At 40.0% G+C, this 22,067-nt stretch overlaps 1 protein-coding gene across 1 annotated transcript in view; it reads right to left on the bottom strand.

Annotated features, from left to right (window-relative positions):
* The window catches only part of LOC145452952 (kelch-like protein 24), a 36,771-nt gene extending 15,351 nt beyond the window's left edge, over nt 1-21,420 (bottom strand). The window contains exons 1-3 of the mRNA XM_080331079.1: nt 21,207-21,420; nt 12,277-12,406; nt 2,261-2,466 (exon numbers count right to left, since the gene is read on the bottom strand). Coding sequence (XP_080187205.1) covers nt 2,261-2,466; nt 12,277-12,406; nt 21,207-21,330 — 460 coding nt within the window. The 5' untranslated portion in view covers nt 21,331-21,420. The remainder of the gene's footprint in view (nt 1-2,260; nt 2,467-12,276; nt 12,407-21,206) is intronic.
* Nucleotides 21,421-22,067: the final 647 nt, after the last annotated feature.

Below are 22,067 nucleotides of genomic sequence, written 5' to 3' on the forward strand. Positions count from 1 at the left end.
ATCCATGCTCATCTCTGGTGTGTACAGACTCGTCAAAAATTAAAGGGAACATTAGTGGTGTCCATTCCCGTTTGTGTCCATTCTCGGCGGTGTCCATTCTCGGTAATGTCCATTCTCGGTAATGTCCATTCTCGGTAATGTCCACTCTCGGTAATGTCCATTCTCGGCAGTGTCCATTCTCGGCAGTGTCCATTCTCGGCAGTGTCCATTCTCGGCAGTGTCCATTCTCGGCAGTGTCCATTCTCGGCAATGTCCATTCTCGGCAGTGTCCATTCTCGGTAATGTCCATTCTCGGTAATGACCATTCTCGGTAATGACCATTCTTGGTAAACATTCTTGGTTGCGTCCATTCTCGGTTATGGTTTTCTCGGTATTGGTATAGAACCATGAACATTACCGACATTTTCTACCACCAATGACCGATACATATTTTCATTTAAACGTGTGATATCGAATCGATATAATGGGCCAACTCATAAGCGATCGGTCTTTAGTCGTGATATCTACACCAGTGTTTAGAAGACTCGAGTCACCTCTTTCCGATGACTTGACTTGAATCGACTCGCTTTGCAAAAATAGCTTGGCTTGACTTGACTCGACGTTTCAGCTATGCAGATTGACTCGTGAATCGAAACAAGATTTACGAGTCAGTTTTCAGTCATCAAGCAATCTATTTCGACTAAATCGCTGTATCTTGTATAAGTTCGGATTGCCAACCAATCATTTAATGATTGGGCGTTTTACCGAGCGTCCATTGTTACATCACAAACAAATTGATCGCAAACACATTGATCGGAGCTTACAGCTTCCGTTGTACGATTAAAATCGAACAAATATTGTTCATATACCTTTATATTTGCATATAATGGATATGTAGGTGGGTAAAGTATTGCACCGTCTCATTTTTCAACTGTCTAAGGTTTCGTATGGCATCCCGTATTTTGGCTGATAATGATAGACTTGGGCTACAACGCTGTACTTTAGACCAGTTATAGGTATGCGTTGTGATACAGTGCCTTTTTGCGTGAATAATTAACTGTTTATTCGTTCCTCGATTCAGCAGAAATGCGAACTTCATCTTATTTGAAACAGTTAGCAAAATGCAATGACTTTGAATCATGTCTCGCTCTTCGAATATTCAACTTGACGTGACTTGAACACTTGAACACGGGACTTGACTCGACTCGACTCGAGTCACCTCTAAGAATCGAGTGATTTTACTCGACTAGAGTCAAAATTTGCAATGACTCGATATGACTTGTGAGTCGAAGGTAGTGGCCTGGTCCCAACACGGACCGACACAAACGTACATTCGCGGCAAATTGTATAGCGGTGTGGTGAATAATTCCCAGCTTATAATATTCAATTCAGATGTTGTCAAGTTTCAAGTTGAGATACTTCGATGTCTATTGTTTCTCGGAATATCAAAATAATGTCTGCAAATATTGACTGAGAGGTTGCTGCCAAGCGAAAGTCAAACCCATGGCTTCGGTGCCTTACAGCCAACAGCTTGTTTCTGATTTATTGTTATGGTTAGGGCGATTTATTTTGACCTAAAAGACGGGGATTTTGACCTAAAAACGTAATTTTGACAAAATTGTGCCAACATCTATATAGATGTTTGTATATATTTTCGTATACAAACTTTTATTTTACCGAAAACTGGACCTTTGAAGAATTCCAGTAGTTACATCCTGCAATGTTGTGGAAATAACTAAAGGACACCGAGAGATATTTTTCTACAGCCTCGGCTAGAAATTGTCTATCCTTACTAAGTAGCTTGCCAAGAATGGAGAAGTACAATGTTGTGTACATCACAAGTTTTCATCATGCCCGTCCTGATATAAGAATAAATCCCCACGCAGTCTTGCTTCAGTTAGGATATTGGGGTTCGTTGACTATAATACCATGTCAACCCATTCGTTCCATTTGAACGTTCATGAATCACAATGACCAGACAATGAGTCGTCTACAACGGTAGGCCCATAAAGCAGGCTACAAGCTACAAGTTCACCGACAGTGCAAAGTATACGATACAAACCTGAGATGCAGGTTGAAAAAAACTATTTAGCTTTGCAAACAATTTTGACATTTGACATAGCGTTACAATTTTGACCTAATTTTCATTTTTTTGACAAGTTAAAGAAAATCGCCCTAGTAATGACAATGATCACTGATATGATCAAAAGGAATAATAAGATAGGAACATTACTTTGTTGAGCACCATAAACAGTAACATGATTAAACCAGAGCACGTTACCGCGTGGAGTCCGCGGAGTTGGGTTCGCCATCTCGTGGTCGACTCTTTCCCTCGCGAATTTCTTGTGGTACGACTGGATTTTCTTCCGCAAATTAAAAGTGCGCTCCTTGCCATTCATCGCCATTGACCCAAGGACCTTCTCTACCTTATGAGACGAGAGCAGTGCAAAACGAATTGCAGGCAACGCACCAAGGTAACCATCAAGCCTAAATGGAAAGTGACAGAGTGTGAAGTTGGAAGTCGAATTTATAGTCGGAGTGCTTTGACAAAACGCTCACGGGGATTTGGATAAAATTACACTTGTACATTGTACGTCTATAAGGTTCATCTGGCATCGCGCTGATGGGAACAGTCTTTATGTTGGGGTGGGGTTGCCATACGTCCAGAATTTCCCGGAATGCTAAAATATGCCTCAATGTCCGGAATTTTGTAGGCTTGAAAAGAGCAGAATTTTTTTCATAGATCAACATAGACAATATCTTATTTTTGGAAGATTTATGCTACTTCAACTTTTTCGCTGCGAGCAATTCAGTGTTGGAACTCACCCGATGTGCAACCTGCTGGAGCGGACCGGAATTTCGGCTGGCTCATGAATAGTCTTATCCATGCGACATGAGCATGACTTAACGGGGTGCAATTACCTTCCCTGCATTTTCAAAGTCCACAAGCTCTACAACTAGCTTTGATCACGTGGGCTGAGAGAGGCCAAAATCTTGGTAGTGATATAAGGAAGAAATAATATTATTCACAGACTCCATTCACACAATTTACCAACCACATGCACATATGCCACATGCCCAACAGAAGTTGCATCGATTACCCCATAGTGGGCCCCTGAATAGTGTTGTTTTTTTGGGCGGGAGTTCACTAAAAAGTGGTTTTTCGGTCATGGCTAAAACATACAACCATATATCTGCACCGAACTAAAAGTATACAGCGGGGCTGTAAAATTCACGGCCGGTTTAGTCCTGTAGAATTTTCGGTCATCCTAAAAAAATTCTTATAAAGACGTTGGAAAGATAATTTTATCAGCTTTTCAATGATGGGTTTTGTCACTTTTTTTTACTTCGGGGAAAAAGGTTATGACCAAAAACGTGGCAGGGGATAAAGCACTACTATTTTGCCTAACATTAAAAATACGATACCTTCGTATCAGAATACAACACCATAAATTGGAATATCACCCCCAGTAAAGCAAACTAACAATCGAACAGCAAAACAATGAAACATAACGTTATTTGAGAGGTATTTATCATACGTTAAGGGGGCAAAAGTTGACCGAGACGGAGATAACACTGGTTTATAAATTTCGAAAAAAAATTAGCGTCGAAAATTTCAATGATTGATTTAGGCTAATTTATGGTTGCTGAATCCGATTCTGTGCTAATAATTTCTCCATCACTTCAGATCTTTTCCGTATCAATTTTTCTCATTTTCATAAATTAATCAAATTTCAGCTTTCGTTGGTGACATCATGGCTAGCATACAATAGCAACAATTCAAATATTGTTATTGAAATCATCTATCATGAAACAAGGGTTGTTGTAATACAGAATGAGTGAGTTTTCGGTGAACTTAAATTCAGTGATTCTCTATCATCGTTCAATCAGAAGCTCTTTTCGACCCATAAAATTACACTGGTAAACAAATTCAAAAACCCACACCAAGTACCATATTGGAAGAGAGGCAGAGATGTTTTTAAATGATATCGAGGCTTTTTGTTTGTGTTTTGCAATATTAAACGTCAATTCTATGTACAAAATGCTTTTCATTTTTGACGGTATTTCGTAATATTTTACTATGAACTTGAGCAGTGATTCTCAACCTTTTTGTATTCGCGGACCCCTTTTGGATCCCCCCCCGAAGTTTTAGTTCAAATTTAGCTCAATCATCGTATAATCGTCATCTGTCTTGTACAAGTGATAACTGTAGGCTAGTGATAAACCGCAACAAAATTACTTTTCTTGAAAATAACAGCATTCTATTTATGTAGAAATCGGGTTGACTTTTATTATTTCGAAGCTAATTATTCAACTACTTTTTTTTCAAATACGTGGTCGTGTCTTTAAAATCTGCGGCTTCCATTTCATATCAGCGAGTGCTAATAATCCATTTAGACAAATAAAGGTGGTGGCGACTGTAATAATAAGGCAAAATGCTTCTGACGACACATTTGAGTATGATCGGAACAATGATGACACCAAAATTGACAAACTATTTAATATTGAACATATAACGTCAAGCCTGTTAATTGATAAATAGCAGCTCATCTCGAAGTTCTTATGGAAATGGTTATGTAGGCCTATATCGCAGGAGAAAACGGATTTTTGCGAATATTTCAAAGTCTCCGTGATTGACTTTACTTATCCAACCATTAATTTTTACACAATGCCCAGCAAAACAGCTCTACACAGCCAAATATTTGTATCAGTGGGCTATTGGCAATTTAGCAACTAATATTAGTCCACACAGCAGGAGATCCCATCTCAGACGGCCATCCTGCTTATGTGAGCTCTACTGTAATGAAGCAAAACTGCCTCGGGATTTTCCTAATTTGAGAAATATAAATTAGGTTATCAACTATTTTGTAAATCCACTTCGCTTCGTGGAAATGCTTCACGGACACGCGGTTGAGAACCACTGAACCAGAGTTTGTAGAAGTGACTGGCGTTGCTACTCAAGTAGCACAAGTAATTCCCTATATTTTCAACTCACTTAGCAGTTTAAGTAGTAATTTTTAAGACACGTGAAAACTACAACAAGTGGCAGAAATATCCAAGTATATTTGGTCGGGGGGAGGGTGGTCGCATACTTTCGACAGTTAGTCGGAGGTGGCTACATACGAAATCGCAACATGTATCTTCTCGGCTGACGCAAAATGTTTATAATGACACAATACCCATTGGTAGAATATTTGAAAATATATTCAGTTACCGCGCTTTAGTGGCTGTTAAGGCTACCACATTTATGAAATCATAGGCAGCCAACATCGCCGCGGAGCGGAGATTTGTTTGGAATACATTCGTGTTAAAATTAATGACTGGGTGCAGTACCAAATTCAATGTGGGCAGATATCTCCATGACATTCCCAGTTGATTTACTAGTCACACAAAGCATTATAACAAAACCCAATACAATTATTTTCCCGTATTGCCAATCACAGATGGGAATTCGGATTGCGTAGCCTACTTCTGGTTCAAGCACATGGTATGAACCCTTCGCCGATGGCTGTAATAACAGCCTTGATTTGACTACGAGTAGGTCTATACCACATGCAATTAATATCTATATATATAGGCGATTGAAGCGGAAAATATTTCCAATAGTAAAATCTGAACCAGAAAACAGCGTCCGGACTTTGACCTCTTACCAGGATCGTAACTGCCGCATCCCAAATCGTCCAATTGAGGGTCGCGATCTCGAAGGGAAGAATGTCGCTGAATGTACATAAATTATTTATACATTACTTATCAAAAATTTATGCAACTATTTTCAATTTTTATCGCGCTGGTCGCGATTTCATTTCATGTTGCCGAATTTTTGATTATTGAGTACCCTTCCCCAAGAAAAAAAGCATGATTTATAGAAAATAAAAATAGGCATTTCGGCGTCGACCATTACCACGCCGCGATGCACGAAAACATACGAAGTATATTTGCCAATATGGTACTTTGAAAAGTGTGCCAAGATATCGCCTGCAAGAAAACCTTTGCCGAAAAGGATTGCCCTTACGTTGACCGTGAACTTCGAAATAAATATAAGCCTATCTAATTATCAATAGCTGCCTAAGTGGATCGTGTCTAATTATTCTATTATGACAATCTGAACCCCACAGATCAAATACCATTTCTCTGAGAAAAATTATTTGCCAGTGAAGAAATACCAATTTTCGATAAAGCCACCACAAACGTTTTTCGGATCTCGCATGGTTTCTCAATAAATTACGGCATGATGTGTGGATGTACGTAAAATTGCCATTTCCCTAATTTTTCTGACAAGTTGCGATCTGCGTTTCACAATTCAGTTTCAAAGCATGACCAATTATAGTGTCCAAAGTAGAGTTGCATTTAAAACAAACGGTGTTTTGAAATACAAAATTGTATTTTTTCAAGTTATAAAATTATGCCATAATTGTGTAAATACTTTCCAAAAACATGTTGTATGAGCACACGGACAATTACTACCAAATTTAGCCGACGTATATCGTTATGGGATGGTTGGAAGTGGAATCCTCAAAATAGTCGGTTCAACAGTTGTAGTACTGATATTTTGTCAAAGGGGCTACATTTACCCTATCTTTTCGATGGTCAATTTTAATCCATTATGACGTCATGTCATGGCTTAAAAACAAAAAACAATAAAGAAATGTTTAAAATTAGGGCCTTGTTTTAAACAAGTTTCTTTTTAATTGATTTTTGTTTTAAATGCAACCCTAGTTTAAAGGGTGTGTGGTACTATCACTCAGAAATAAGCTCCCGAATGACACAGTGAATCACCAGTCCAATAGCCGTTTCTACACTTAACACAAATTGCTGTTTCTTTTTGACTAAGCACTATCTAAAAAAAAACAAGCAAGGTAAATGAAACAGACCATATTAAGTAAGCAATAACATAATGAAGTTATAACGAACAATGATAGCTCTACTTGCACTTTTTTTTCCCAAGGTAAAAAAGTGACATAACTTTTTTTTTCCCAAGGTAAAAAAGTGACAAAACCTATCATTGTAAAGCTGGTAAAATTATCTTTCCAACAGTATATAATACGTCTCTATAAGAAATTTTTATAGGTTGACCCATTTCTTGACCAAATTCTACAGGACTAGTTGGCCAGACGATTTCATCCGGCTCGTGAAAAAGTATTTTGCCCACAGTGACGTGCGGTGAGGTTCCTGGCCGGTGAGGCACAGACCCCCCCCCCCACACCCACACACACATGCATGCAAACACGCACGCTCGTAAAGTACCCGATAAAGAGACCCAAAATGCGAATAAGAACAGCAACGGGTTATAGAAGAGCATTTTCTTTGCACACTGACAGCCGTTGCAATTCCACATTCTACAATACATGTAGGACTGGACGCTATTGTGCTAAATGGACAAGTTTTTACGGATAATTAATGATAATATTTTTTCAGTAAAAACACTGGATTTGCCGAATACACTGGATCTAGTGTAAAAACACTATGAGTGGCACCACTGACCACAAACAACGGCAACGCAGGCTATGTAAGTTAGCTATCACATACCACAATCAAGGGTTATAGGTATTGTAGTTGAATACAGCATAAAGACTACAAACAACGACAATGCAGCATATGCAAGTAGCTGTCACATACCACAAATTAACGTAGCAATGGATGGAAAACACATAACAGCTACATAAGTAAGGGAATGTATTTGCTCCGCATTGGCCGTCGCTACTGTATAATTCCTACAAGACTGTTATTCTGACATCGATAGCGCGTTTCACTGTGCTGCGATTGTTTAATTGTTAGCGAATAATGCATGAGGCAGATTTGTTTGTGCCTCACCTGACCATCGTTTCTCTGCGATGGCAGTTTCTGTAATAAAGCCGAATGTCACCTTCGTTGGAAATTTTGGACGAGTTTCGGTGCGCTGATACCGTTAAAATTTGGATTTTCGGAATCAGTGTGACGATAGCAATTGATTGATATCAGCCATTATGAATTCCGAGCTATTTATGTTGAATTGCATTGTCGCAGGTGAGGCACGGGCGGCGCAGGTGAGGCACGACCCGCCCGTGCCTCACCTTTCCTTACGAGCTGTATTTTTGATTAATTATTATGCAAATTGATGGGGCTGGGTGAAAAAATGTTCAAATTTCGTTATTTATGAACATGGATGTAAAATATCAATATAATCATCGACTCATGGAGGCTCACTATTCCGAACTCGATCCATTCGCTATACATAACACTGGTCAACACAAATTTTGGTGATAAGAAATATTCAGAGGTTTAACGGTATTTGCATGTCTCTGGATCCAAAAATGACTTTAGGTATTTCGAATTGACTCTATTTTTTGAGATACTAAAAATACCCAATTTTGACGTAGGTAAAATTCTCCTTTTCTACAACCTTGATGAGTCTACATCTGTCTTCAAGCATGTGCCTACTATGTTCTTCCAGTTCTGAAGCGATATTGCTGAACACTCAATCGTTAACACAGGCAGCCGTGTAAACGGGAATCATATTCCATGTGATGATCAAGCAAAAATTAGGCGGTGCCAGCAGTAAACAAAAACAGCTGACGTCAATGCACAAGCACTGCTTTTAGTAACGCTCGAAGTTCATTCAGTAAGGTGGCAAAGCACCTTACATAAATATAGAACCACGCCATAGCTATAAAATGAGATAGTGATGTCATGTCATAACTGAAGGTAGTACTCGACACTGTACTTCTGGTTAGCAATAAAAGTAACTGCAGCTTATCAGAATGATGCTTTTACTGTTACACTCCCATCGCCTGGTTTACTGTGTGATACTGTACTGTACAGTTTGCAGAAAGCTGAGGAAATCACTCATAACGGTATAGATATACAGTATAGCAACATACTGTATATAGCCTGCAGAGACATAACTTGCGCTGTACAAAATGGGGTGCTTTCAATAATGGGGTGTTTTCATTATATTTTTTCTGAAGTATTGAGATGCTACAATATCAAATAGACATAATGGAGTATCTGGTCCAAAATAAGTGTTGCATCGGCTCAAGAGACATTTCCAATGAGCATGTTACTGATACTTCTGTTCACATTTGGCAGTTACTAAAGTTAACGATTTCTCTTTTTTTCATATAAAAAATATTATTACCTCCGAAAATAGAGCCAATTCAAAGAAACAAATGTCATTTTCCAGACTCAGCAGCCCCAAAATACCCACAAACCATTAAAATATCTTTGGCACTCATAAAAAAAATTGTTGGCCAGTCATAATTTGCTGGAGAAGATTTGCAACTACATATTACTTCGAGATACATCGGAACATTTCCGTTTTTCATGCTATTGAGATACGATAGTGCTCATTTGCGGTGCTGAAAATTCATTTCGTATTGCTAATTTGGAAGCAGGTCGTATATGAGTGCTTACTTGATATAGTTGAGCACGTTATTGCAAGATATGGATATAGGTTGGGAGGGTTGAGGTTAACATTGAGAAGGAGTTATATCAATCTTATACGGCCGATATAAAATTCAATACACGGCATCGTAGCAGGTTGAAACCATTAGACACCAAAAGAATTCTTGGTAGGCACGGTCACCAGAAAATTGCAGCGCATAATTTCAAAATTCAAAAAGGCATACACGCAAGAGAGTCGTTGACGCAATATTCATTCATTGGAGTTTGACCATCAACGAATCCTAATCAAACGCGCCGCGAAAGTTGTCCCTAGGATGCTACCGTTCGTCATTAATTCACTTGCTTTTGCAAATCTTATCTTTCTGAAAGCAAAACATGAAAACTCATTAGACGGGTACAATGATATTTGCAATGAAGCTTGACTTCTTTCAACGATGATATTTGCAATCAAGCATTACTTTTTTTTTCAAATGGCGACGCGTTACGGGGAAATAATTGAGCAAGCGGATAGTCTTTCTTTTTTCACTATCAATATAAGATTCATTTCGTAACAACTTTTGACGTGTCAACCGTCATGTGATTCTAGTTTGAACATGGACTTGATCAACAGGATGTACTTGGCTGATTGGCTTATGAGCAGGCCTGTTGATTTTTGGATATTGGGTTTTATTTTTGGAGATTCTCCAAAAATAAGATTTGAAAACATCCAAAACTAAGCAACTTTTGTTATTTTTGGAGAAGTTTTTTAGTGAAATAAACGAGTCAGAGTAGTGTAAATACTTTTGAAACAACCTGGAAACTCATAAAAACACAACAAAAAGCAACATGTGTGTGAGGGAAGGGGTCGCCGAAACGCTAAAAGGGTCATAGGCTTCAGCAGTGACGGGGAGAGAATAAGTATTGAAGAGGCGGCAGAGTATGAAATCGTGCGAGTGTGGTGCGGGCTGGATCTTGTGGCGCAGGCCGAATACCGCCACCTCTGCAACAATTACTTCGTTCACACGATGACGGGACTGCTTGGCTACCCCAGACGGCAACAGAACTTGATCCAGGAGATAAAAAGTACGGGCTCCAAGTCAGTTGACACACGTTGGTTGTCAATGGAGAAGGTGAATCCTTGGGTTGACTCATAGACACCGTATCAAACTCCTCGAGACTATGGACAAGAAATGTCCTCGATCGCATGGCCACAGAGCTGAGCACCCCAGTCACGAAGCTTCACGGACTTGGCCTTCTGATAGTGGAGCAACAGAAGGATCTCTAGCGCCTGGTCGAACGTCTTGGAGCTATGTGCCCAGCTGAGGAATGGGACAATGACGCCCGCGGCAAAGAAGGATTTCTGGCCAGAGGTGTGCAGTTCTCGACCGTTCCCGAGCAGGTACAGACTATCGAAGTCCCAATTCCAAGCCCTGTCTCTCCCTTACAAAACGGGCGTCATTTCCAAGCGCATTATCGACGATCGCGTGTCAGGAGCAAAGGATTGGAAGACTGAGGAGTTTAGGAACTTTGAAGCCATCCGATAGTTCTTTGGACCCCTAAGCTCTATGTTTCCGCCAACTGCGATGGTCGAGGCTGATTTCTCGAAAATCAAGGGAGAGAAGGGTCTTGACTAGGGCTGGGCACAATGATTCGAGTACTCGAATCTGAATCGAGTATTAATTCTAATGATTCGAGTCGAGTAGTAAAAGACGACTTTTTCGAGTATTGAAATTATACGCTCCTCGCCACTGAAAGCTAATTTATCAACGAGAATTACAGTTTCGATACTAATTTTCCACGTTGACGCCTTGAAACCTTGATTTGCCATATCATAACTTGAAAAAAAAAATAGTACAAAGCTACGAACGTGACTGGAAACAGCACATTTCCGAAGTCATGATCATCCAAGAACATTGTCACCAAGTGCAATGAAATCGGTATGGTCGAAAAGATACCATGTATCCTTAAGACGATGGATAACAAGCATTGTTCTTTGAGGTGGCATAAAAGGTACGTATTTGAACTTTGGCATATTACATTCTGTTATAACATCATAATGAGTGATACTCGATTACTCGACTCGACTCGAAGCATATTACGTGATTCGGAATCGAATCACTCATGTTCTCGATTTTGCCCAGCCCTGGTCTTGACCGGGCGTCTCACTGATTTTTCTTTGGAGGACATTCTCCGGGCCAAACACTTTGTGACGAATGTTTTAGAAAGTTTGATAAAGATGCACGATGATGTCGATGTGTTGGAGGATTTGAATACTCAATAATAACATACTTTCGGCGAAGTTTTCTAGTAGTATTAGGTCTAAAAACACCTTTATTTCTTATTTTTGGAGATACTCCAAAAATAAAATTTGAAAACATCCAAAACTAAGCTATTTTTGTTATTTTTGGAGAAATCCAAAAATAAACAGGCCTGCTTATGAGTGATATATGCCATTATACAGATATGTGTCAGCGACACTGACTTGCGTGAACCACATGCGCTTCGAATCGACCGTATCAACCTAACCAGCGCTTTCCATTCATTGGAGTGACGATTCCGCATATAATAGTAATTACACGCATGAACAGTTTAGTTCTCCATTGACCGGCCATGTTAACGAAATCGATGTACCCCGTGGAATTAATGATATCTGTTTTTTTCTCGACACTCAATACCTTGCACGCGTATTGAAGGACGCAAATACATATTTGTTTTCTTGAGACAAATTCAATATTAGTAGTATTGACAATGCGATGATAGTTTTAAGTGATATTTAAATGAAAGATCTTAAATGACATATTATATAGGTGCGGCGTCTTGCGATGACGAAAGTAATCGGAATATTGCAATAGACGACGACTATCATAATCTCGCCGACCGATAAGGCGGTACAGGGTCTTCCAGTTGCGAAATATACGAAAGACATCTTAATCTTACCTCGCCTTCGTATTTTTCTGGTACCAACGATCCAAAGCAAAATATATGTCTTCTTCCGTATCCGCCAGGAGATCGTCTCTCTTTAAAAAACACTTAATCTCGTGTGGAAGCGCAGTTAAGAACTTTTCACCTGTATGCAACATTGTTTCCTCTATGTCAAAAATTGATCGAAAATAAGGGAGGAGGATAAACGCCAAATTATTAAGAACAAATTTGGATGTGGGTTAAAAGGGAAAATGATATACTAACCAAGTCAAATTCTCTATTGCTGTATAAGGGCTCAGCAAATTCCAACGTAAGACATGAACACGTCAACATATTTCGCAATGACCAACCATCCTCACGAGAATGATATATCCCAAAATATGGTTGGAATTGTTACGTACTAGGGATGGTGTGAACGTGAGTATGACGTTATCGTTTTGTGTGTGTTTGCGATTGCCCATATTTTTCTATCCTTTATTTGATAGCGTTTTTAGAGGAACAGCTCGTCTTTTAACTGTCCTTATTTGTATTTCGTGTTTCTACTGCTACTAATTCAGTGTTTGATTACTGTTTTAAATTGTCTTTTTAGCATGTATAAATTGCTCTCGTTACTGTTTTCTTGCTAGATTCCATCGAGCAACGAGCGAGCAAGCCAAGCACTATTGCGCAATTTTGCTTTGTAACAACGGAATATCAGGTCTACATTATTCTTCGACTAGGGTCATTCGGTTGGATTGGGAAGAACACGAGAACGATGCGCAAGGTTTGCCTAGTCCGAAGCAGATTCAGTGCAGCAGACAGGATTCGACGCCTGCTAAATCGGCACTCATTTACATCGGAGTGTCGCGTCGAAACAATTCGCAACAGTGGTCGCCCAGAATCAATTCGCCATGGTTCGGGCGCAGGCATTCAGTCTACATTCAGGACTCTCCTGCCCATCATGGATTAATCGCCTCTGCTTCGCGTCGAATCTGTTATATCTTATGCCGGTACATTCGGTTGAATGATGTCGTTGCCATCAAACGGAACGGACGATTGACAAATTCCACAATCCACGTTTACCGCTGTGAGCATCGAGACTAGTTTCATTCAGCTTATTCAGTTTTCGTCTTTCGACGTTTGATGAGTAATCGTTTCGATTTGCTGTCGTATTCAAGATCATTCCAAAGACGACGTTGAAGACGCCTCGCATTGCGACGATGGGTTCAAATTCTCAATAATCAGCGAGGTTTTCGACAGTAACACGATTCTTCCGACAACTACAGCTGTCCTCGAGCACTTCGGTCAAACGTTCGCGTCGGAGCCGCGTTTGATTCTACACCTCGGCAACGTTCCCAACACTTGTAGAGCTGCTGGACGCCCGCCTCTCTACTATTCAAGATGATTGGTTCTCATTACTAGTAGAGTTGGTGGACGCCTCTGTACGATTGAAGGAGACTTATTCGTATCGCTAGTATAGAGTTGCTGAAAGCCTCTCTACCCTTTTTACGTGATTGGTTCTCATCACTAGTAGAGTTGCTGAACGCCTGCCTACCATTTAAAGTGATTTATTAGACTCGGTGGTATTGGAGATTGTATAGCGCAAATACGATGGGCATTAACCATTTAACCTTCGCGTATTGAAATGGGACTGCAACATTAGTCGAGGATGGAATCATATGTACACCTTTTTACCAAATATAGTTCATTACGGACCCAATCGCTTATCTTGATGACTTCAATCGGCTGATCCATCTAACGATTTTTGTCGCAACATGGTTCTTTGCGCTCTCGAAACCCCATGATTCACGGAATATGTTACACGACCACAAAAGAACTCGTGATTCCGATTCGACGTGGACATGGACATGGATAGTCGTCTGACATGTGCGGTCTCAGATTGATGTATGCTTCTCCGAGTACTGACTGATCTGATCGTTAACTTATTGGTGCAATTCCGTTGATTGAGACCAGTCAAACGGGGAAGTGTTTGCGACTGCGCATGTTTTTTCTATCCTTTATTTGATAAAGTTTATTGAGTAATCAGTTCGTCTTTTACCTGTCCGTATTTGTAGAATATTTATATCAAAATGGGGACTCAAGGAATAATTGTAGTTGAAAAATCCCAACGGAGCTAATCTTCAAACATCTTCATTGTTCATATGCCGCATTCTGCCAGTCCTACGCCAATGCTGCGTTTCAACTCTGGCTACCATCCGAAAGGAGTCCTTAACGTCGACATACAGAGCTTCATTATCAATCCTGTACAGCAGTGGTTCTCAAAACTTTTTCGAATGCGTCCCCTTGAGATTTACATGCATGTATAGCGTATCCCTTGACCAAGAGGGGGGCAACATACGACCCGCGAAAGGATTTTGACCGGCCCGCAGAGAGTTTCTACCGTGAAAGTGAAATTCCAATATGAAAGTTCAATTGAATAGTATATTCATATTGAAATGCACCCGAATATTTTCGGCTGACACTCGTCAGCAACCAGTAGAGAATTGAAAAAAAAAACATTGTATATCAGCAATCGTAGAAAACGTGCATCACGCTCGGTGAAAACCTCGCCCATGACCAATCCGCTCAAGCTTGATGCTGAGCGATCGTAGACCAGAAAATATATGATAATGGCAAACATTTGTTGGATAATCCCGCTTGTGCAAAATATTATCGGGAAGATAGATTTCGCGTCATCAGAAAGGGCCGCTCACAGTTTCATCTGTGTGCCTTGGGGGTCGACCTTCATCAAATTACATCATCCCAAGCTCTGTCTACAGAAGGAGTTCGTTTACCGTCTCAAAATGGTACATTTATTGCTGTCTTTTTTAGATTGCATAACTGATGTTAACGTGCAGTCTTTCCTGAGGATTTCTACATACTACATGTAGCCAGCGTCCAAAGAACTTGTTGACAACTCTGACCGCGGCCACAGATGTCCGATTGACTTTAACAGCTACTGTTAATAAATTCATTATATAGGCTACTGTTTTGGTGTCTATGCTTCAAACCTTACATTCACATTAAATACGATATTTCCCATATATGTGGATAAATATGCGGTTAATGTATATATTCTGTAATCCGGCCCACAAAGTGCTTCATTTTCCCATATCCGGCCCGCCGACCGGAGAAGTTGCCAAGGAATAGGTTTTGGGATATGTTTGTGTCATGATCATGAATAAAATTGGTATAACTGGTCGAAGTAGCCGCTGTATCTTTATAACTGAATATATTTTCAAAAATTGTACCTATTTGTAGCGTTAGCCGTTTTGCGCTAAGGAAAATTTCACCCTGTAATCTTGAAAATATCCCCTGTTTTAACCCAATGTTTCCTAAACAGGCAGGGATTCCCAAGTTAGCGGAAATTTCGAAATATTCAAGGGGGATTGTGGCTTTAGGGTTGTATCGGAAGATACGCCGGAAGCACACGGTTTTCAGATTTTTATGGTTGAAATGTTGAGTATGAAACTAATTATTTACGATCGTATTATTCTTTTGGGGGATATTTAGCTAGATGTATGTTTAAATGCTTTCCGTAGAAACTCGACCTCCTGACAACATGAGGCTCGCGAGACGAGCTCATTGGGCACGCAACAGCCTCTCTACCAAATTGCTACTACGCTACTGCTACTGCTACTGTGCTGCTGCGATTTCAGCACATGGCCGTCGGTGAAAATATTTACCTTTTTAAGCCAATATTTCAGCTAACGTGAAAGACATAATAAATTCATCGATTCAACTCGAAGCCATCAAAGGCAAACTTGATTACTTTTTCGTAAGCACCTATCCGACAGGTAAAAAAAAATGGTCAAATTTAGCGCAATGTTGCCACAACGGAAATTGACGACCTAGTTTCTACTGATTCAGTTATTTTCTAAATCACAGTACACATAGTGTTAAATAACACTAGGCAACAATTTTTAACAAAAAATTCGTTGATTTAGATTTTGCACATGATTAAGGCTAATTTACGCGTGCTGATTCCAGAAATGCCACTGGTTTTCTTCTATCACGTCAAGTTTTTGCTCTACGACATATGCCCAAAATATGCAAATTTTCACGAATTTAGCCATATTACTTGTCCATACCATATAAAAATCCACCATATAATAAGTTATCTATCCAAGGGTTCAATTTAATTATTACAAAAAAGCTAGTGGTATCGATCTAGGCCGATGCTTTCTCCCATTTTTGGTTAGAGGATGCAACCATCCGAGGATATTTCACACACATATTTGATGCAAACTGCAGCATATGGCAAGAAAAATCAACATCACATTCACTATCAGCTATAGGTCCAATGCCCCATTCAGCTTATCCAGTGTAACTTCAAACTGCTATATGCTCGATAATTTGGATCAAGATGAAGATTTTAGGGATGGCAGGCCTAATGATGTAGATTTTGAAATTGAAGATGATTCAGAATGTAGAGTAGTTCATCAACACAAGTTATTGATCTGACATAGGCTTTGGGACTTGGAATAGAAATTTCCGGAACTTTTAACATTCTTACGAAGTGAGAAAGATTACTTGGCAAGGTAGAGAGGGTATCTCACTTTCGCTCAGGAGAATCAGCCTTTTCTTCGTCGGCCTACTTTCGGTAGCTTTTTGTATTGCTGTGATACTGGTATTGGCATGATATACTGTCACCTTGGATTACTGGAGGAGTTGGGAATTCCAATTTAGAACTCAAGCAAATGACAAATGCCCATATGTAGCTCATAAAGGATCGTAAAGTGTGGCATTCTCCAAAATGGCAACGTCTTTGGTGCAGTAACAATTGCACACCCAATCCACGAAGACTGAGAGCAATAGAACTGTTGCAATTTCACGAGTGCGATTGGATCGTATGTGTAAGTTTTGAAATATTGGGTTTTCTTTGTTCTTCAGACAATAAGGATGCACAGCACATGCAACCCTGATACACATGTGCCGCTGCCACATGGTAATGTCGGACAGCAGACATTTAAAAAAAAACTAAAATATCTTAGTTAATAATTTCCCTGAAAACCTTAAAATAGTCAGAGATGGCCAAGGAGAATATGTCCCCCAACATCTGAAGATTATGGAGATAAGATACCAGAGTAGAGCTTACATATGTGAGCTGACTATTGCTCGAGTATCGAGCTAGACAACCTAATGAATTATGGGTTATTAGCGTGAATTTGGACCCTGAAACTCGCACTTTATTTGTCCTGTACAAGCAATATCAGTTCAAATCAACCAAATAAAGCAGTGCAAATGTTTGTTTGAAGTCTAATGATTTACTTTCGACTGGTTGTAGTTTTTGAAACGTTTTATACAATAAACACAAAATATTAAAAGTAGTGCTATTATGTGGGTTTTGCCTAACCCAAAAACTTGACGTGATAGAGAAAAACGAAGGTCGATTTTGAATTCAGCGCCCAAAAGTTAGTCCAAATCAATTGTCTGATCAAAGTCAACAAAAACTGTGTTGACCAGTGTAATTGATACGAAAGTTGCCCGTGGTACATTACCAAAGCGAAATGCGGTCCTCATTCGCCGTAGGTTGATCATATCTGAATGTGTTTGGGCATATATTGCTCAGTCAAGAAAAGGTTGTGCGTTAAAAAGCACCTTTTTTCAGTCACCTGGCAACATCTTCTTACGGGGGGATTTTGGCCCAGATGTCGGCCAAAGGGATTCAGGAGGCGAAAAAGGTCAAGAACCACTGGCTTAACCAGTTAAAATCCTAAGTTGGACGCCAAGATATTATAATTTGCGTCTCACGCGCTAATGGGGGTTGCAATATTTGCATTGAATTTTATCGAAATGGCAATGGCTAATTTTTCAGAAGATAGACATAGATGTAGATGTCTTAGTGGCTTGTCGAAAGTGACCCCTTTGTGTCTTGCAATACCAAATTATTTTTACAGAAAATCCACTTCACAGTGAGCAACGGTCGTCCCTCAAACCATAGTCTGCTTGTCGAATTGCACAAACAAAGCACGAAAAATTGAATAGCGCTAATTAAATAGCCTTCATAAGCAAACGACACTGATTTTGGAAGAACCAATCAGAAGATCGTGAGTAGGCTACCGAAAACTGTCGTCGCCGCGAATAGCGATAAGCAGATATTCTCTACATTAGTGGCTTAAGCACTAAATCTGTATTTAGCAAGTTTGCACTTTTTCTAGCTTGGGTCGTAAATGTTAATATCGCAATGGGAGAAAATTGCCACTGTGCCTTAAAAACCGACTTGCTCGTTTACCCCAGTTTACTAGCCCCTGCTATTTACAACATGTAATATTTGGAATCATTGTGGCTATTCTACCGACATGTTGATACGCAAACAATCAGATTGGTAAAATTCAATACAGTTATTAACCACTGAAAGAATGGTCATGTGTATTGGGCCGTGGGTCTCGACAATATCAGCTTGATATATCTATTTTCCCATTGTTTTATTCGTGATACGGTATTGTCGGTGGGCGAATTGGATTCTGAACAAAAAAGGAGATTTTTTGCAAACACGGATACTTCCAAGACGGTTCATTATATTGAAATCAACATTCGTGTTTCTATTGATGGTGCCTCCTCATCCGAGCATCTCACACTAAAAGTGGAATACATGAAAAATCACCTTTACCGAAAGCGGCTCATATTCAAACTGTTTACATTTGGTGGTTGGAAATGGGCCATATGGCTTTACCTGGCCAGTACCTATTCAACAAGTAGTTTTATAGCACTACTACCACTACGGCCTGGGTTACATTCTTCATTGTCCTCACTGTAGGCCTATAGCTTTGACTGCAGGCCTATAGCTTTGACTGCAGGCCTATATCCTCTGAATAGCTAGCTTTCAGTTCATTTGTCCTTGAAATCATCACTCTGTCTCAACTATTCGTCCTTGGAATTTGGCGACAATATCACAGAATCGCAACTATTGGTGGCTATAGAGGTGCGAGACAACACTGCCATCGAAGTGTGACATATGAACAATTTCGACATGTGCTATCTTGTAGGATTAAATGGAAAATCTTGGTATAAATGCTCTAGGTCAGTGGTTCTTAACCTTGGCTCCAGCGCTCCCAAAGGGGCGCTGGGCACAGGGGGAGATACGGGGGCGCTGAAGAAAAATGGCTTCGCCGTAGATGAGGTGGTAGTAAGACATATCCTTATCGAGTATGCAGAGCAAATTAACATTCCACAAAACATTTCAAATCCTGAAAGTCTTAGTCGCGGTACGCGACTCTGTTTGCTAAATATGTTGTCATAAATGTAGTGGGTTATTAGAATTCATCTAAAACGAATTGCGCGTACTTTTAGATCGCCAATTTCCCGTTAGTTAAAACACTGCCATCACGCTTGCTAGGGTTATTTTCAACAAAATGTTTCGAATTAGGTATTATATCCCCCAGCGCACAGCGTGTGAAAATCGAAGAATGGGGCACTGTATATCACGTTTGATTGAGAGTGAGAGGCCCTTGTACATAAAATTGAGTTTTGAAGCTTTGTGCACGAAATGAATACCTAAGTATACTTGTATTTGAGAGCTACAAAACTAAATCGTCTGAATATTTCTTCACCGTATCATAAATGATGATACTATCTCGTGTTGTGGTTCACGAGCTCACATGAACGCTATATAATATGAGTTGCTTTGTTTGAAATACATTCATGTTAAAATTAATAACTGGGTACAGTACTAAATTAAATGTGAGCAGATATATGCATCCCATTCTCAGTTGACTAACTTATAGTTACACAAAGCACCAAGACAAAATCCAATACCAATAATTTCCCCGTATTGCCAATCGCCGATGTGAATTCGAGAGGGTTCGAACCACAGGGTATGAGACCGTACCCTATTGTTGTCGTAACAACCTTGATGTGACCCTGAATATATCACACACAATTATTATATGGTTATTATAGTAGAATGGTCCTCGAGCGCGATTAAAGCGCGAAATATTTCCAATACCAAAGTTCCAAAAAGACCGACTGAACTTTGACCGCTCACCAACACCGAAACTGCTGCAACCCAAACCCCCGAACGGTTAGCTCGAATGGTGCCTTGAATTATTTCGGTGAATGAACATAAATTAAACATCATGTCTTGACGATTTCCCCACGAAAGAATACGCATGATTATAGAAAATAGAAATAGGCATTTCAGCCGCGGCCATTACCACGCCACGATGCACGAAGACAATATGTGTCAAAAAGGTGGTCAGCAAGAAAACCTTAGCCGAAGAGGATTGCCCTTATGTTGAGCGTAAACTTCGATGTATATAAGTCTAATTGTCCATAGATACTTAAATCAGTCGTGCCGAATTATCATGTCGTCGCAATCTGCACCCCACAGGACAAATAACATCCATCAGAGCAAATTATTAGCCAGTGACAAAATACCAATTTTTAATCGTGTGCTTACTTCAGATACATGCATTATAGAGAATATTGGCTCCTAGGGCGACCAGGCCACATAAACGTTGCTGACCATCGAAATCACGCGACGGGGTTCTTGGGGCGAAGCCCTCATGAATTTGGTTTATCACGCTATGGGTGCACAAGACAATCGTTTTAGGGGGGCCGACGAAGTGCTGTAATGGCCCTCCCTCTCACCCATTGTCTTAATTACAGTCCTTAGAATATTGGGTGGGGGGCGCTGGAGCACGATAATTTTTGAAAGGGGGCGCTGGAAGAAAAAAGGTAAAGAACCACTGCTATAGGTAATTGGAGTCTCGTTATAATTTACTTGGTATTACATCACAGACGGGATGAACTCGTCTGACTGGCCGTATGGTTGGGATAGAGAGTGTATCCGACATAGTAATCGGGATTCGTCGCAATTCCGACTTAGTGCAAAATAATTGTTCTACATGGGCGCGCCGTGTTTTGAATTCGTCCACCCAAAGAAGAAACAGAATAGGGTAGCTCTCTAGGCTACAGGAATCGCTGCATTCTAGTGCGCACTACCAAAGAGGTACACTACTAACCTTCAGAAAATTCTTGGAATGACATCTCCGATTTTGTGTACGCTTGATGTAAATATTCATCAATATTACTGGAGCAACCAGGTTTAGCCGACTTGCGAGGAGGCTCGTAGTCGGATTCCGCCATGTTTGCAACAAATTAAGGCAACGTAAACCAAAACTATATCTAATGTAACAAATAAAGCTAAGACTGCGTTAACTTGATATGCCTTGCGAAATGGCTGCAACCGAGATAGCAGACTGTCAGACTGTCTGTGTTGACATTCCCGTGACAAAAATGATTACACTAATCAGGTAATCAGTCTGGCCGGAGTGTAACTCCATACTGTGCAGAAAGACGTATAGCCTACTGTGCTCTTTTACTTCGTTACCATGCACGGCCGACGGACGGCCGAAACGCCATGACGCATGCGTTGTACATGTCGGCCGTGTTTCCATAACCAGGTGTAATCCGACCGTGACATTCCCTATACCCAGGCCGTGTTATTTTTGGCATATGCCAAAACTGCCAAAAATAATTTATTTTTGGCATTTTTCGATTTTTATTTTTGGCAGTTTTGGCATCGTCCTCTAAATAGATAGTTTCAGCCTCGAATTAGTCACAAAAACGCTTTATTTGGGCTAGTTTGTCAAAAGACACCACAAAATGTGCAGCATCCACGTATAATCAGTGCCAACAAACAATAAGAAAAAGGAAAAACCTAACGATTTCATAGGTTAATAATATCAAACGAAACCACAAAATGTGCAGTATCCATCGGAATCGGTGCCAATAAGCAAAAAAAAAAAGAAAGAAAAGTCTAACAAACACGCTCAACAGCTGATTGTTACGGCTGTTGAATAGACTTAAATCGTTTGCACTGT

Source organism: Botryllus schlosseri, chromosome 12, assembly GCF_051294905.1.
Source record: "Botryllus schlosseri isolate E-star chromosome 12, Bs_hap1, whole genome shotgun sequence".
Lineage (NCBI taxonomy): Eukaryota > Metazoa > Chordata > Ascidiacea > Stolidobranchia > Styelidae > Botryllus > Botryllus schlosseri.